This window comes from Molothrus aeneus, chromosome 10 (genome assembly GCF_037042795.1).
Source record: "Molothrus aeneus isolate 106 chromosome 10, BPBGC_Maene_1.0, whole genome shotgun sequence".
Classification (NCBI taxonomy): Eukaryota; Metazoa; Chordata; class Aves; order Passeriformes; family Icteridae; genus Molothrus; species Molothrus aeneus.
In genome coordinates this window covers 6,106,897-6,123,602 of record NC_089655.1, presented here as the reverse complement: position 1 = coordinate 6,123,602, position 16,706 = coordinate 6,106,897, and the positions used below count along the sequence as shown (strand labels likewise).

The window sequence follows — 16,706 nt, the reverse complement described above, 5'->3', positions numbered from 1 at the left end:
TCCAACTAATAATTCTTCCCATGTTTTCAGTCTCTGTCAGCTTCAGGGGATGAACATGTCTGAAATGATTGTCCAGTCAGTAGATATGGGGAATCTGTAATATTTCTAGTTCCTATAAGGTGCTGTCAGTTCCCACCAGGGTGATCTGGAGACAAGCCAGGAAAATAATTCTGTCTGTAAAACAAGCCTTGCAGACATCACTCCTTAGCAGAAAATGACCACAGAATCTGTATCCTGTGAGGCAGACAAAAAGCTAATGGGTACATCCAGAGTACTTCTAGTTTCTACCAGCATCTGCAAGTAGTGCATGACTAATGAGAAAATGGACCAAGAGGGAGAGTGATTGCAAAGGTAATGCACAAAGAAACCCTAGGAATGCTGCTGCCTGACACGTGGCTCCCTGAGCTCACAGCCCCTCTCCAGAGGCACTGGCAGAGCTGTGGGACTGGTGGGGATGGTTCTGCTGGGTCTGAGCAGGCCTGACTCATTGCAACCTCATCAGAGCAACTGGGGTTCCAGGTTGGGCAAGCTGCAGCTGCTGTGCTGCTTCCTTCCTCTGCTGCATCCCTGGTCCCCCAGAAGCTGCTGGGCAGGTGATGGGCTCCGTGGGTCACCTTTCTTAGGTACTGTCACTGAGATCAGCTCCCTGGTTCATTTTGGCATCTTCTATTTCCCAGGACTGGTAAACCAGGTGGTTTAGCAGCCTGATGGCTGCTCTGGGCTTTTGTCCTTTTCCATTGTGTTAATCCTGCTCTCAGACATTCAAAAGACTTGGAATAGTAAATAATACTTTACTTTACTGGAGTGAAGCTGTGATTTCAGTTCTTAGGACAGCTGTCATTTGCTGAGCTATGAATGCAGCAGATCAGCCTCTTCAGGCAAAACCAGCAGTGTCTGGAGAGGATTTCCTGGTGATTGTATGGCAGAAAGTGGAGCTTGTGATCAGTGCCACTTTTAATTTTTCCCATCATCTCACAGCCATTGTTCATTGATGTTTATCTTTAAAAAATAAACTCTGTTCTCTTCAGTCACACAAGGGTCCTTTTCTACCCTCATACCCACATCCCTTGTGTCAGTTCTGTCCCCTCAAGGGCTGTCTAAGCAGTACCATGTTGGCACATTGTTCAGACCTGGGAGAGGGTAGAAACCCAAGCACCAAATGTTTTGCTGGGGGATGGACTCAGAAGGGTGCACTGATTCCAGACCAGCCTGGCAGTCCTGCTTTCAGCAGTCCTGGAGACTCCCAGGGAAGGTTTGTCCAGAGAGAAAAGTAGATTAAGGCAGTCTCACTGCATCCTTTCTGTGTCCCTCTGCACTGCTGTGCTTAGAGATCTCCTGGGTGCTTTGGACTGCCTGGGTTTGTGGGGACACAGTGAGGGGCTGAGCTTGTGCAGTGAAGCTGTGGGGTCAAACACTGCAGAGCTGCTTCTGGAGCAGGCAGGTTTTCCTCTGGAAACCTCACCAAAGGCATCAGCTGTGACAGCTCTTCTTAAAGAGCTTGTGGAGTGGTCAGGCTCTTCCTTGCTTCCCTTTGTCCCAGTCTGTTGCTGCCATTGCCTCTATTCAGTGGCTGCTGTCTGTCTGGAGGCCCGGCAACTGCTAAGGGACTTCTTCAGTTTGGGATTTTCCCCAGATGTACATTTCTGAAAACTTTCTTTCTTTACTGCTGTAACAGTTGGTTTTGTTCAGTAAAGAAATGTTTTCTCATTTTTAGGTTCAGCAAGGGCTTTTGGGACAGGTTAGCAGGTGAACAGTGTTGTTTTGCAGCAGTTGCTTCTCCTTTATTTGGAAGGGTTAGAAGCAAAAAGCTCACATTGCAGGTTGTGTAAACTTGTAAGATATGAAGCCTTTTAGCTCAAGCTTGACAGAAAGCAGACCCACAGGCATCTAAATGATTTTTCTTTCCTTGTATTACTATAAAGAAATTGCTTTTTCATGTCTGGACAGGTATCAGTTATGGTGAACAGTTGCGGGAAACTTGCTTTAAAACCTCTGATTTGGTTCAGTTAAACCAGGTAAACACTGTTTCCATTGGACTGAGAAATTCCCAAGGCTTGGTTATTTCCCCTTTCCTGCTGGCTCACAGTTGGCACTGGGAATGTCTTGCTGGCAGGGGGTAAAGGCAGTTGTCAGAAACCTTAATGAATAACTTCCTCTCCTTAGGACTGAGGTGGGTTCTTGGTGTGAGGAGTTTTGTATTTTTCAAGGCCTTGTGTGTAGCAAAAAATTCAACTTTCAAAAACTCTTTTTAACCAAATACCCTTCTATTTTTTTTCTATACTTCTCTTTGTGCAATGGTGTTTATTGTCTTACACTTGCATCTCAGCAAAGGTGCAGTTACAGTATGGATGGGCTCGGTGATGCTGCATAATTATATTGCCTGTGAAGTCAAAATGAATTAATTTGGTTGTGTTTCCCCCCCCAAGGAGCTGCTGGTGCTGAGCCCAGGTAAAGCAGCTGACCTGGCAGCCATTCACTTCAGCGAGCAGCTCGAGAGCATCATCTCCAACCTGCAGGTGAAGTGTCAAACTCCATTAGTGTGGGGCTTGTGTACAGCAGGGATGTCATTCCTGTAGGAAATGATTGCTAAGAGTCATGGGGAGGTATTGCTGTGTCAGAAACAAAAGGCTATAGCTACTCACTGATAGGAATTGCTACATCTCAGTTATTTGGCCTGTTTGTAGAGTTCTGGCCATAAAAATGTATAAACTCAGAGCTGCTGGTTGCAGCTTTTAGTTGGGCTTCAGAGTGGCTTGGAGTCCCAGAGCTGAGCTGTTGTCAGCCAACCACATCCTCAGAATATTTGTGCAAGACATGCCTAAAGCAGCTCCTGCAGCAGGCAGCAGCTGGGAACTGTGTTTTCTTCAGTGGATATAGTTCAAGGATCACTGTATTTAAAAGAAATCACATTCTTTAAAATAACAATACTGTGTCTCCTCCTGTTGTACAGGACCAGTTCTTGCTCTTCCAGTTCCTGAGGAGTCTCCTTGATCCAAGGTATGTAGAAAGTTGGACTGTTCACAAACTGCAGTGTGCAAATGGGGATTCAAATCAGTTCTTTGAAGCAGTGCATCAACAGCCAGCCTGTCGCCAAGATCAGGCTTAGGACAGGTGCCCTGCTCCTCAGGGTGCTCCAAGCTGAGAAGAACAGCCCAAAGAAGCACTGTGGGGAGCATCCTTCAGGGGAGTCCCTGCCAGCTCTCTGCCTGGGAGCTGCTGTGGGCTCCAGTGGAATGTGCTGCCTCTGGCATGGGGGGAGCTTGAGCCCTGCTGCTCCAGAGGGCTGTGGAATGGTTACCTGGGGCTGGAGCACCCATTTCTCTTCTCAGCAATGGCAGCTTCTCTTCCTAACCCACTGCTTTGGTTACTTGACTGGGGTGTCTGAGTTTAACATAAACAGAAGAGCATTTTGGTCAACTGGCATTTTTAATTTCTGTCTTTCAGAACTGCTGCCATATTTCACTGCAAGTTCCTCTTTTTAACTACTTGCTTGCTCCTTCTGTGCCTGTTCTTTCAGTGCTTCAGCACTGTGTTCCCTTTCTGTTAAATCAGTATCAAATGCCACAAGACATTTATATATGCACAGCTCCAGTTGCTTTCAAGCAATTGTTAATGCAACTGAGAGCGAGATCTTGGTTGTCAATTAATCACAAATTAATTGTGCTTTATGAAGAGGAGTAGGAAAACGCAATATTATCTAAATCCAAGTGTCAGTGTTTCAGTTTTTGTTGAAGTGGAATAAAAAGCATGCTTTGGAAGGCAGAACCTGGAATTAATCAATCACCTCTTGGATTTTAATGTAAATTAAGGAAAAAACCTACCAACCAAAGCCAAAACCCCAAACATACATTTTGTACTTTCCTGAGTTTTACAGACATGTTTGTGTGGAAGGTGTTAATTTCCACACCTCCTGTTTTCTCCAGGGTCAAAACAAAATCAAAAAATATCTTGGTTAGATTTTATAGGAAAGAAATCAGATCATTTAGTTAATCATTGATTAATTGAAAAAGTAGTTAAGCAGAAATGAAACCCAGCTGGATGTTAAGTAGGACTTTGTTTATGCTGTGATATCACTTGCACCTAGTGAAGGTAGTAATTAACCTGGATTCTAATCTTATGCACAGAGTGCCTCCCATAATCTCTGAGTAATAAACATCTCTAATTTCACTCTGCCATAATTAGAGCTAAATAGACTCATTCCTCCTGTAGTTACCTTCTGATCTCAGGCAACATGTGATGTGTTCAAACCAGCAATGGGAAACAAGGTTGTGCAGCTGATCTCCCCACAGCTCTCTGCTTTCCCCCAAGGATGCTGTTCCATGTGGTGCACTGGGCCTCATGGCTTCTTCCTAATAACACTCAGATCCTGAGGTCTGTTCTCAGTGCTGGGAAGTTGTTTTCTTCTAAAACCTATTGAAAGGAGCTGAACTGTGCCCTGGGAGAGGCAGGGAGAGAGGTGAAATCTTGCTCTGCAGCTCTACCTGCAGAGGCACCTACGCTTTGTAGTATATTTATACATAAAATAGTGGTTAGGCTCTTCTGCAACATCTGTCTCTTTTCATCCAATCTAAATGCTTTATGCTTTTGTGAAGCAAAATTTTTGTCAAAGTAAAGATTCTTAGAGCAGTAAATGAGCTTTTTAAGGTCTCAAATACAAATGATTGCTTGATCATACGGGGACAAGACTCATCATGCTGGTCTAGCTATCCGAGTTGGTGGAATTGCATTAGGGATTAATTTGGCCCATTTAATTTAGCTAGAGATTTATTTTTAAGGAGGTGGAAGGGGGAAGGGAGGAAACAGGGTTAACAGGAATTGCCTGGGGAAATTAAAACCAAATGTCTGAATGTTTGTAGCATAAAGCAGCCCCAGGAAACAGAGAATGTAGTAGGGATTGCTCAGCTCATTAATCACAGTCTTTGCTACGTTTCCATTTTAAACTCTAGAGTTTTTTCCTCTGAAAAACCCCAACACAGTGAAGCATTGTCTGTTGGCATTTGTGTTTATGTATTGTACCAACAATATTAACTTATTTAGCAGCACAGTGTTCTGGCTTTGTAAATGTAGTAACAGACTAAACCATGAGAGTTTGTCCCAAGGGCTCTCCTCTGTGCCCAGCTGCCTGTGACACTTGCAGGGCTCCCTGGTGCCAGGTTTCATGAGAAACCAGTGCTCCTCTCTTGCTTTTTGGAAAGACTATGGCAGGGGAGACATTGGATATGGTTATATTGGAGGGAAAATGATCCCATGTAGCTGAAAAGGACCTGCAAGTCTCAGGATTGTCAATTAGTTTTAGAAATTATCAAAATCCAGCTTTCTTTCCATTGTCTCTTCTCTGTGTTTTTTGATTAAATAAATGGCTGAGAGAAGAGTGAGCTTGCTCATGAAATCATGAATACTTGGTACCAGAGTTATTTCCAGACTTGAAGTTTGTTCTCCTGCTGTAGGTGCCTGACTTGCCATTTTTCCTGCCTTGGCAGACAAGATCACTTTAGATAGAGAGTGTTTTATTTTAGTCTACCCATAGCAAGAGGAGAGCACTCACCCCCTTGCAGGCACTGGGGGAGTTTACAGGGTGCTTGTTGTGGGAGGAGTGGATGGTGAATGCAGAGTTCAGGGTTCTTGTTTGGTCCTTCAAGGTTCACTCTTTGCTGTCAGAACACAATGGTTTTGGCACAGTTTTTGTGGAGTTGTGCTCATACTTTGCACGCTGTGATCAGTACATGGGTGAGGCTTTTGTTTCTGGGCATGTTGCATTTATAATCATTGTAATCACAGGAAGCTGCTCTCTTGGCTTCCTCAAGCCACAGCATTGTCCTGGCCTTTTTTTGGATGGTAATATGCCTTTTGTAACTCTCAGGAAATAGAGGATATTGGATATCAGACCTTTTCCATCCCATGGCTGTAGGATTTGCACACTAACAGATCTTCTCCTGCTTAGGAATTTGTGTTCAGAAAGGTAATAAAACTCAATATATACACCCTGATCCATTTTCTTTCCTAGTAGGAGCTTCAGCAGAAGCCCCTGTTTTGTAGGCAGGATGAATTTCCACTGTTTCTCTGTGCAATGCACCAGTCCTAGAACTGCCATGGGAAGTGTAATGTGCAATGGCAGAGAGCTGCTGTTCATTTAAAGGTTGCAGGTGCTGTATCTGGCTCCAGGGAAGCCTCATCCTTTCCCTCCTCACTCTGAAGTCTCCTCCTTCACGTTGCTCTTTTTAAAACCAAGATCGGTAGGAAACTGTCAGGACAAAGGGAGGTGGGCACTGCTCACAGTTCTGTTCCCTCTTCTGTTTCTGCACATGAGGAGTTTGCTTAATAATGAGCCCAGGGATTGAAAATGGGGATGTTTCTCTAAAAGAAGTATGAGTTCCTTTCTCAGGTAGATCAAAGGGATGAAACATCAAAATGTGGTAAAGGAAGTCAAAGAAGAATTTCAGGAACAATAAGCAAAAAGCAACACATGCAGAGCAGGTCTGTAGGACAGAGACAATCAGGATCTGAACAGAGCACTCAGACCATAAGGTTTCATTGAGGAAATGAGGCTAATTCTTTGTGCCTCTTTGCCATGGAGTTGCTGGTGATGGGTCTGTGCTGGTCTCTTTCTTCACAGGGGTCTTTGAGAGTTTAATTTCTACTGAGGCATCAGGAGGATATGTTGTGGAACAAATGAAATGGCTGCTGAGAGACCTCCAGCACCAGTAACTAGTAGAAGTAGCATAATTTTCTTCTTAAAACCAGATTTTTTAACTTCACCATTAAGGATAAAAGACAACGCTCAGTTGAATAAGAAGCTCTTCTTCCCAGCCAGATTTCTGGGCTAGAATTTGATTTTAGTCTCTTGTGCCTGTTTTATTCCAGAGAAGGCATTAACCAAGACCTGCTACACCTCCCACCCTGTATCACTGAGCAGTTCATCGAGCTGCTCTGTCAGTACAGCCCAGACCAGGTTTTGGAGACACTCAAAGTTCTGGAATGCTGCAGACTGGAGGAAACCATCCAGGTAGGAAAGAGATGTATGATGACAGGGGCTGTGGGATGCATTCAAATCAGCTCCTACCCCTTTAAACTGCTGTAAACATACTTTACTTTAGGCTTGGATTAGTTCCTGGATGCTCTTCCAATCTGTTTCTAGCACTCTCTGTCCCTCTGAGCTGCTAAACTGCTCTTCTGCAGCACAGGTGGATATATATAATAGACTAACACTGAGTTGGGTCTCAGGGCTAATAAGAAAGGGCTGTTAGTGCTCTGAAGCTGCTGAGAAACTGCAGAGTGGAGGGTGGCTGTGTTGCTGCTAATTAATCATGTTGGGGGTATATGAAATCACAGGCCTGGGGTTTTTGGAAAGCAACGCTGCCAAAATCTGCCTTGTGCTGGGAGAGCAACTGTTCCTTCTCTGTATGGAAATTGTACCAGTCATTTTTGAGTGCTGGTGGTGGCCATAGTGCAAGCTGAGAAATAAAAGGAGATGGAGGAGAGCTGCTCAGCCTGGGTAAAGCACTCTCAGCCCTGGCCATCTGCTTGGCATTGTCTTGTGGATAAACAAACACTGGCAGCTTTCTTCAGACAGACATGTACCTTTTTTTCCTTTCAACTCAGATAACCCAAAAACATCAGCTCCATGAGGCTTCCTCGTATTTACTAGAGAAGAAGGGAGATATCCATGGTGCCTTTTTGGTTATGCTTGAGGTACAGTACTCCCAAATCCTGAATGTGGCATTGTTGCCATGCTCTCAGCGTGGTAGCCTGTGCTCAGTTTGGATGTTGTCCTTGTTCCTCAATTCGTTTCCCACTAGAATCCATGGAAGTATTGGTCAAATACCAATAAATTGAGGTGTCTGCATACTCAGAACATCAGTATGTTTTTCTGACAAATCTTCAAACATTTAGAAGATACTAGATGCTGAAATTTGTTTTTTATAGCCAAAAATCATCTTTCAGCTCCTGCTTTCCTTTCCATACTTGGAAAGATGTTTATGCCATGTTAATTGTGCTGGGGAGGAAAATGGGGGCAAGCCTGTGTAACCAGACCTTTGAGAAACACTTCTATCAGGATTCTTGGGATTAAACTCTCAAGTTGACTGTTCTGTGTCCTCTCTTTTGTTTCAGCGATTGCAGAGCAAGTTGCTGGTGCTTACTCAAGATGATGAAAGTAAGACTGAGTTCAATTCCATTTTCTATTAAAAACAGAAGATCAACACAAAATGTGAAGTGCTTGTGTCTGACACTTGGTATAATGAGATTGTTTTAGGTTTCTAGGCATTGTGGTGACACTGTTCATATGGCAGCTATTTGGATGACACTCCCTCACTCTGGTGTTCTGATCTTGGTAGAGACCTCGAACACTGTGAGGGATGGTTTGTGTGTGTGTGTGTGGTGTCAGGTGCCCTGTCAGCTTTTCCCATTGGGACTGGTCCTCTCACTGGCTTACCAAACACATTTCCCATGTCAGAATCCATTCAAACTCATTACTGAGCTTCAGCTGGCATTGTATGGGAGCAGTGATGGGAGACAGTTGGGAGCTTTTTTGAAAGCAAATTTCTCAGATATGTAAATAAGAATGTCCTGCCCACAGAAAATGAGTGTATGCACAGATGTGCTGTTCACTAGCCCAGGGACTCATGGGCACCTAATTAAATGCAGTGCCCATAGTTGTTACTTAATTTTGTATCCTAAACCACAGCTAAGATCTTCCTTATTTGATTAAATGAAATGTTTTACTTGCCCAGTTTCTGTGCTATTCAGGAAAAGTGCCAAAAATCAGAACTTGTCTTTATGATGTAGTTACTGACAGTGCTGAGCAGACTTGAGATGAACAGTATGATTTTATTTTGCAGAAGGATTGATAGTTATCTAATGGGAGTTAACTTGTCTAATAGTTCTTATGATGGTAATTTGCTTTCCTCCCCCTGACACTTAGGCTCAGCTGAACCCTCCTTGCTAGAAAATATTGAAGATACTTTAATGAAGACAATTGCTCTTTGCCAGAGGAATTCACACAGTTTAGACCAGCAACAGAGAGAGGTAAGGTAGTCAAAAATGTGTCACCAGAATCAACCAAGGCCTCTGGGTCTCCTGAGGCTTTGCCTCAAATGGCTCCTGCTCTGCACATCCATTGGGTACTGGTATGTCCATGCAGTCACTGTGTGCCTCTCCTTGTGGTGTCCCTGTGGTGCTTCAGGGTTTGGAACCCTAACAGTGAAATCCTCACTCGTGAGGGTGAAGCACAAAGCAAAGTTCAGGTCAGAGGGAGCAGGGGATGAGACCATGGCCTTTCCCCCTTTGTAGGTCCAGATGGAAGCTGGGCACAGATGTCAGTCAGCCACTGCAGAGGCACTGTGAGCTCTGAGCCAGCTTCCTGGTGGCACAAAGCTGCTGCTGCTGTCACTGTGGCTGCAGAGCTGTTCACAGCCCCTGAACTGAGTGTCAGCTCTGAGGGGGGAGGCAGTGCAGCTGCCTTGAGCTCTTGCACAGGGAGCTGGCTTTGCCCATCCCCTCAGACTGAGGTTGTGTTTCCATTTTGCCCATGTCAGTGACACAAAGGCATCTTTAGTCCTAAGATTCTGCATAATTTATGTAATTTCTGAACTCAGAACAGAGAATGTTGTTCCCATGACTGAGGAGGTGGCATGGCTGGAAGTCAAGAACTCTGATTTCTTCACAAGCATTGCCCAGTGTGAGAGGTGACGTGCTCAATTTCTTCCCTGCAATGGTGTCATTCTGCAACAGATAGGAAGAGAATTAGATGTCCCTTTCCATTTGGGATCCATTTGCTGTGCTACCCACTCTGTGAGCTGTCTCTGCCCTGGAGAGTTTGCCTCCCACGTGGGGAAATAGCTGTGGATTGAATAAAGCAAACACAGACTGTTGTCACAATTCCAGTGAAGTGCTTTGCTCCGAGGGTACTTTACCATGTTTCAGCTCTGTCCCACAGCAATCATCAGAAATGCAGTTCTGTTCTCAGAATGTGGAAGTGAGTTCTGGCCAGTGGCCTCTGACATTGCTCACAGCTTGGTTTTAGCACTGCCCTCTTCTTACTGCTTCTCTCCTCACATTCTATGATTCCAGGCCCTCTGGTTTCCCCTGCTTGAGGCCATGATGTCCCCACAGAAATCCTCTGGTTCATCACAGTGTCCACACTCTGAATGTGAGTACTTTGGCATTTGTGACCCCAAGCAGTAAAAGTTGTGTGCTGTCTCTCCTCTGAATGAATAGAAATTGTTTTGTTACACAATTCCTAAATATTCTGACAGGAGCTTGGGCTGGGTGTTTGGTAGGCTACACCTGTCAGGTGGATAGGGTTTTTCTCATTTACTTTATTTTGTCCTGTGTGGAAGAAGCAGCCTACTACGGCCTGTGCTAGTAAGTTGGTTGCATTGAGGGTGGTCCCTGAAGGAGCCAAGGTGCCCAATGTGTACAAAGGCTCTGTGGGTTGCAGTCAGCACTTGGGAGAGCTCATGAGGTAATATAATACACTGTCATTGTGCATGCCCCTCTGCCTGCACCTGTCTGCCATGGACAAAATCAGTGGGACTTGAGTACACCAGCCAAATTCTCTACTCCACTTCGAGTCAGCAGCACAGCTTGAACAGCAGGTGACCAGAGGGATGGAGCAGCTATGCTGGGAGGAAAGGCTGAGGGATCTGGGTTAGATGGGATTTTGGGAAGAAATTGTTCCCTGTGAGGGTGCTGAGGCCCTGGCACAGGGTGCCCAGAGAAGCTATGGCTGCCCCTGGATCCCTGGAAGTGTCCAAGGCCAGGCTGGATGGGGCTTGGAGCAACCTGAGGTAGTGGAATGTGTTCCTGCCTGTGGCAGGGGATGGGACCGGATGAGCTTTAATGTCCTTTCCAACCCAAACTACTCTGGGATTCTCTGAATAATGTCTTTTGTTCCATCCCAGACCCATGCTGAGGATCTAGCCACAAGTTTCATGCAAAGATCAATGCTGGAACTCATAGAATCTGTGGGCCATAACAGACAAGGATCCAAATTAGGATTTGGTAGCAATAGGAAAAATGAATGGTGCTGTTACCAAGTGAAAATGTGAGTGTTTACTGCAGGGGGTGTGGAAGGGAATACAGAGATATTGTGGGATCAGAACCTTGTAAACAGCCTTTAAGCTGCAAAAAGCTGTGTGCTTAGTGCACTACATGCAGGAGAGAAAACATGAAAACTCTTTTCAAACCAGAAACCGTGACCTGAAATAAAACTTTCTCTATCTGTAAGACTGATCTCTCTTTACTTCTGGAATCCTAATGAACTGCTGTGGCTGTTATGTTTGACATTCCAGCTTTGAAGAGTTTGACAATGCAAGTGCTGAACAACATGGCTGCATTTATTGCTCTGCCCTCAATCCTGCAGAGGATTCTCCAGGTGAGTTCCTGAAGGGAAGGAGCTTTCACCAAGCTGTGCCAATGGGTTAATGGGAAAAGGTGTTCCCAGGTTGTTGGAGATCAGATCAGCTATTGTCTGTTCAGTGTTTCAGTAAAAGTCCTGTTGGTGAAACATAAGGTGTAAAAGCTGATAGAATTACCTGGGCAGACATGTGGGAACACACAGACCTGTGAGAAGATAATTGAAATAATTCCTGCAAACCAAATAAAATAGTACCTATTATATAATAAAACAGTACCTGTTTTATAAAATAGTACCTATTTTCTAATAAAAAAGGTTGCAGTTACTCAGAACTGAAACTTGGCAGGTTCAAGGGCAAAGCCACAATGAATTTCCTAAAAATCAGCACTACATTTGTTGAAAGCCTTTTAGTGAAGGCTCTGGGATGGACAGTTGTGAAGACACTACAGCAAAGTGTACAGGCTTTGCAGAAAGATCATGGTTGGGCCCAAAATATCATTGATGGTGCAATATTATTTTAGAGATGCAGTTAGTGAGTAGCAAACTTGCAGAAGAGCTGATTTTAAGCAGGACCTTGGGTTGAGTGATCACAGGCAACTATAAGTTGTTAATTCGCAAAACAGATGAAAGCTGATGTTGGGATTTAATAACAAACCTTGAGAAATGCAGAAAAGGAATTAGAAGAATTGTCTGTGTTGTGGAGTGGAATGATTGAAGGGTTGAGACAGTGTTGAAACACTGTTCAGGGTTTCTGTTCCAGGTGAGAGAGGAAAAGGGCTTACAGCTTCACAGGGTGCACACACACCTCTAGCAGCCCCTTGGTTTGATCTTAATATTACTCACAGTCTTGGATTTTGAACAAACTCCTAAGATAGCAAAGCATGTTGCAAGAGAATGGATAAAAAGTCTGTTCAAATGAAATGTGGTTTTATCAAAGGAAGTGTTAAGGAAACCTAATGGCTCTTCAATAACTTATTTAGTCTACTTTTAGCTGAGGTTTTGGTATAATTTCCTGTTGGGCCTTGTTTGATGTTTAATGTAGGCAGGAAAGGATGGAGAAGCTGTGAGTGAATGGGAGGCTGCCAGGGAAGGGAGGCTTCCCTGCTTGTGCTAAGGACTGCCAGGATGGGGTGGGAGTCAGAGCAGTGACCACACTGATAACACAGCTGGGAGGTGTGACAGTGTGGAGGAAGATCCTCTTCTCCTTTGGGATGAAGGGAAAGTCTTGTTGATGGCAATCTTCACATATTTCATTCAATTTCTGTTCTGGTGGACTTTCTAGCAGCAATAGAAAATCCCTCTCCAGGGGCTGGCACTGATGTCTTGGAGGCAGCAGGGGAGGGAGATGTTTTGTCTGTTGTAGAGGGAAGGGGTTGGTGTGGTGGCTCTGCTGGGGAGGCTGAGGGGATGCTTCATCAGGTGAGGTGCTTTACTGAGGACAGAAATGGGTCAGGCATCACTGAGAGCAGCATGTGCAGCTCTGGTCACTGGGTTTGGAGCAGGGGGGAACTGCTCCTGCTCATTCCACCTCCCTGGACAGCCTGACAAATTCAGTCTGACTAAAGAGAGGTTTGGAAAGGCAGATTTTTTGAACAACTAGAGCAAAAAATGGTGACTTCTTAAAATGCAGAGAGGACTGAATTCCAGGTAAAGAGCATTAGTATCAGAAGTTCATAAAATGGGGCAGTAGTTGGTACCTTGTAGCTGTAAACAGGTGTAGGAAAAATAACATCATAAAGATCAAGAAAAGATCCTAGGGAAGGGGGAGGTGGTGTTGGTATAAAGGATCTCTAAGTTGACTTTGCCTCTTAACACTTACTCTTCTATAGATTTCACTCACACCCTGAGGTGTGTGGAGTGATGTGACCTGGATTGTTTGTGGGCAGCAGAGAGAGTGTGAGCCCCTTGCTGCATCCTGGGGATCCTCTGGCAGATGCCAGCAGCTCAGCTGTGTCCTTCAGAAATTGCTGGCTGGTTTCACCTTGGAAGATTTTCACCTCTGAAGCTCACTTGAGCCTCTCCCAACTTCTTATCCTCCTCATTAGGAGATGGGCTCTTCTGGGAGCTTGCCTGTGCTGAGTCTCACCAGTCTGGTGCCTTCAGTGCTTGGCACCTCCTGTGGGGACAGTGTCCTTTGTTACAGGACAAACCCTTCATTGAACCCTGTGCTCTTGTCCTTAACCCTCACGTTTCCACTCCCTCTGCCTTACCACCAGCCCTGATTCCTGGGTTCCTGGCACTGCCCTGCTCCAGCTCACTGTTGCCTGTTGGTTTGTGGCTGTGTTTTGTTACACTCTTGCTCCAGGGCTTGCAGAGGGTGCCTGTGGGAGGTTTCTGTGAAGTTTATTTGGATGCACAGCTTGGCCCTGGCGAGAACATTGCTTTGAGTCCAGCTGGGAAGCTGGTGTCAGGATGTTGATGAGCAGGTCTTACTCTGTGGCCTTGTCATGAGTGCCCAGCTTAAATGTTCAGACATTCTGACCCCTGGCCCTGCTGGGGATCAGGAAGAAAACTCCCTTGGAGCCAGGCAGCAGAGAGCACTGGGGTTTTGCTTTCCAGTCATCTGCTTCCTTGGGTTATCTGCGAATGCCATTTAAATGCCCTGCAGGGAAGAATCACAACATGGGGCTTTCCCAGACAGGAAGATCCCTGTGATGTTAGACCTGGCTGTGTGTTCCTTTGCAGAGCTGTGTAGTTGCTCTTTGAAGCCATGCAAAATTCTAAACCCTGGTGCCAAACCCTCTGTCTTGGCTCTGAGCTCTGTGCAGGGCACTTAAATGTGTTACTGATGTGCCACCTTAACTGTGACCACAAGGAAATACTGAACCCAGCCTTTCCCTGGAGTGCACACAGCCTTTCCCAAGCCCTCCAAATATTTTGGTGAAATGCAGAATTACAAGTGGTGCTTTGTCTGACAGGGCCCTCAAATGCTGTTTCAGCAGAGCTCAAGGTTTGTGATAGGCAGATATGTGCTGAGCTGCAGGCTGGGAGGTGGCACAGCTGCCCAGGAATTCACTGGGGGTTTTGTGGGAAGGTGGATAACATCAGTAAACTGAGGTAGATTATCTTGCCTTCTCTGAAAAGGAATTAAGAGTGTTCTAATTTTAGCAGACTGTTTTTCTTCCTCTTCTGGGCTTAACTGCTTACAGATTATACTTTATGCAAATGTTAACTTTGCAACCAAAGTCTTTGGCCAAAGGGCACCTTGCAGGGGCTGGGGCCAGAGTTGCAGCTTCCCAGAGAGGACACAGGCTTCTGGCACCTGCCTGTCCCAGCACTGGGCTCATTGTTATCTGGTTGATAGATTTGCTCCTGCTCATCCTTTATGGTGTTGGGGAGTGACTTATTAACTGGGAAGTCTGAACCAACTGCATTAGCAGAGATACCAGAGGAATCCTCTTGAGCATTAAGAAAAATTCCATGTTATTAAGGATGTGAGTGCTCTCTGAAGAGGGCTGAGAGGTTGAGTGTTAATTCCCTTACAAAGCTGTAATCCTTCATGAATGTTTTGTAAGCAGATGCAGCTGATGTCTCCTACAAAATGGAGAACTGGAGAAGCCAGAAATGTAAAAGCTACCAGTAGGGACCCCAAAGAGGGGAGGGAATGATTCTCTAAAAACTGTTCCAGAGTGGAAGCAGACAGATTCAGAAAGCTTCTCCTTATATTTTTTTACACTCCTGCTTAGGGCTTTGGCTGTTTTTTCTTCCTAGTTTGGGAGATCAGCACTGGGATTAGCTGTGTGTGGAGTGGTTGCTCTGGCCCCTTGCAGAGGGGAGAAGCAGAGTGCATTTATTAGCACTGGTAGCAAAGCAAGTGCTATTTCCTGGACCCAGGAAGAAATGGGAAATGGAAGAGACAGAGGCAGCTGAAAGGGCTGCATGAGCACCTCTGGGCTGTGTGTGGAGCCCTGCCAGCTCTTCCCATCTGTTTGGTGGTGGCAGCCCAGGACAGCCAGTTTGGCTCTGGCTCCTTGTGCTGATGCCATGCAGGCTGCTGGGATCTGTTCCTGGTTGCTGCAGTGCCTGTTCCACAGCATGGGATGGCACATCCATGTCTGGAGTATGCCTCAATTCCAACCTGAGACCAGGTGGAATTAATGAAAGATATTCCTCCATAAAACTAATTGATCCCACGAGGCTTTTGTGGCTGGAAGTTCTCTGGGGTCTGAAGCTGCAATTTAGCAGCATTAGAACTGTCTGGAGAGGTGACCTGGAGGCTGTGGGTGCCAGGCTGGAGGCAAGCAGGCAGCTCCAGCCCATCCCATTGCATGGCTCCAGCAGGGAGTGGCCACGGGCTCACTGCTGGCACTGGGCTGCCAGGCTCAGGGTGAGGCTTGGCCAGACCATGGGCCTCCTCTGGAAAGAAGAAAGTCCATTTTCTTCCCAGCTGCTGTTATTTTTAAAGATCATCAAGCATGACTTGAGGAAAAGACTCAAAGCCCTCAAACTTGTGTTCTCCCTCTGCAAAGCTGCAGGTGGGTCTTTATTCTTCCCTCTTCTGCACATCTCTTCTTCTGCTCTATGTCCAGACAGGAAACCAGTGGCTTTGAAAATCTCCACTTTTAGCTCAGCAAGTTTGAGGTGCTGTATGGAAATTGTGGGATTGGGACAGTTTGTGAGTGACCTGTTGGCCATGTACTTGATGGCTTTAGAAGAGGAGCTGCTGGCTGCCTGCCTAACTGCTCTGTGCTCTGGGTCACATTCCTGCTCTCTGGAAATCCCACTGCCCCCATGATCCCTGCCGTGCAATGCTCTTCCTGTGCTGTGCTGTTCACCCAGCAGAAAAGGAGCCTGTGCAGCACATTCAGCTCTCCATGCTTCCTCCACATGCTCCAAACCCACAGCTGCTTTGGACTCAGTGCTGTTACTGAGGGCTGCTTTTGTTTAGGCTTGACCATTGATGTCTCTGCCTGTCACACTGCCCATGAGGGCTGTTGTTCAAGAGTTGCTTGACTTGCTTACTGTTCTGTCTTGCAGTGTAGCTTCCATGCTGCTTTAGTTGTCTTTGTCACCTGGCTGTGTCACTCTCAATTCTTCTTGCCCAGTCCCAGCATGGAATCAGCCTTGCTCCTACTCCTCTCACTCATCTTATCCAGAGCTTGTTTATCCCACTGCTGTTCCTGTTTCCATTGTGTCCCCACCATTTTTCTACTCTCTGGGTTAGTTTCCTTTTCACATTTTGCTGGTCTGTTTTTGCCAATGTCCTGCCCCTTCCAGCAGACAGCTTCTCTCAGCTTTCTGCACAAAGTGATGCTCCAGGGGGGCGGGGTGTGCTTGGGCTGCAGGAAGGGGGAGATGCACAGGCTGATGACCTGTACCACAGCCCTGTGCTTGTGTGCTGGGACATGGC

At 45.8% G+C, this 16,706-nt stretch overlaps 1 protein-coding gene across 1 annotated transcript in view; it reads left to right on the top strand.

Annotated features, from left to right (window-relative positions):
- The window catches only part of VPS8 (VPS8 subunit of CORVET complex), a 64,095-nt gene that overhangs the window by 35,593 nt on the left and 11,796 nt on the right, over positions 1-16,706 (top strand). The window contains exons 33-40 of the mRNA XM_066556642.1: positions 2,427-2,516; positions 2,951-2,997; positions 6,862-7,003; positions 7,600-7,689; positions 8,110-8,152; positions 8,921-9,024; positions 10,069-10,147; positions 11,292-11,374. Of these exons, the coding sequence (XP_066412739.1) occupies positions 2,427-2,516; positions 2,951-2,997; positions 6,862-7,003; positions 7,600-7,689; positions 8,110-8,152; positions 8,921-9,024; positions 10,069-10,147; positions 11,292-11,374 (678 nt within the window). The remainder of the gene's footprint in view (positions 1-2,426; positions 2,517-2,950; positions 2,998-6,861; positions 7,004-7,599; positions 7,690-8,109; positions 8,153-8,920; positions 9,025-10,068; positions 10,148-11,291; positions 11,375-16,706) is intronic.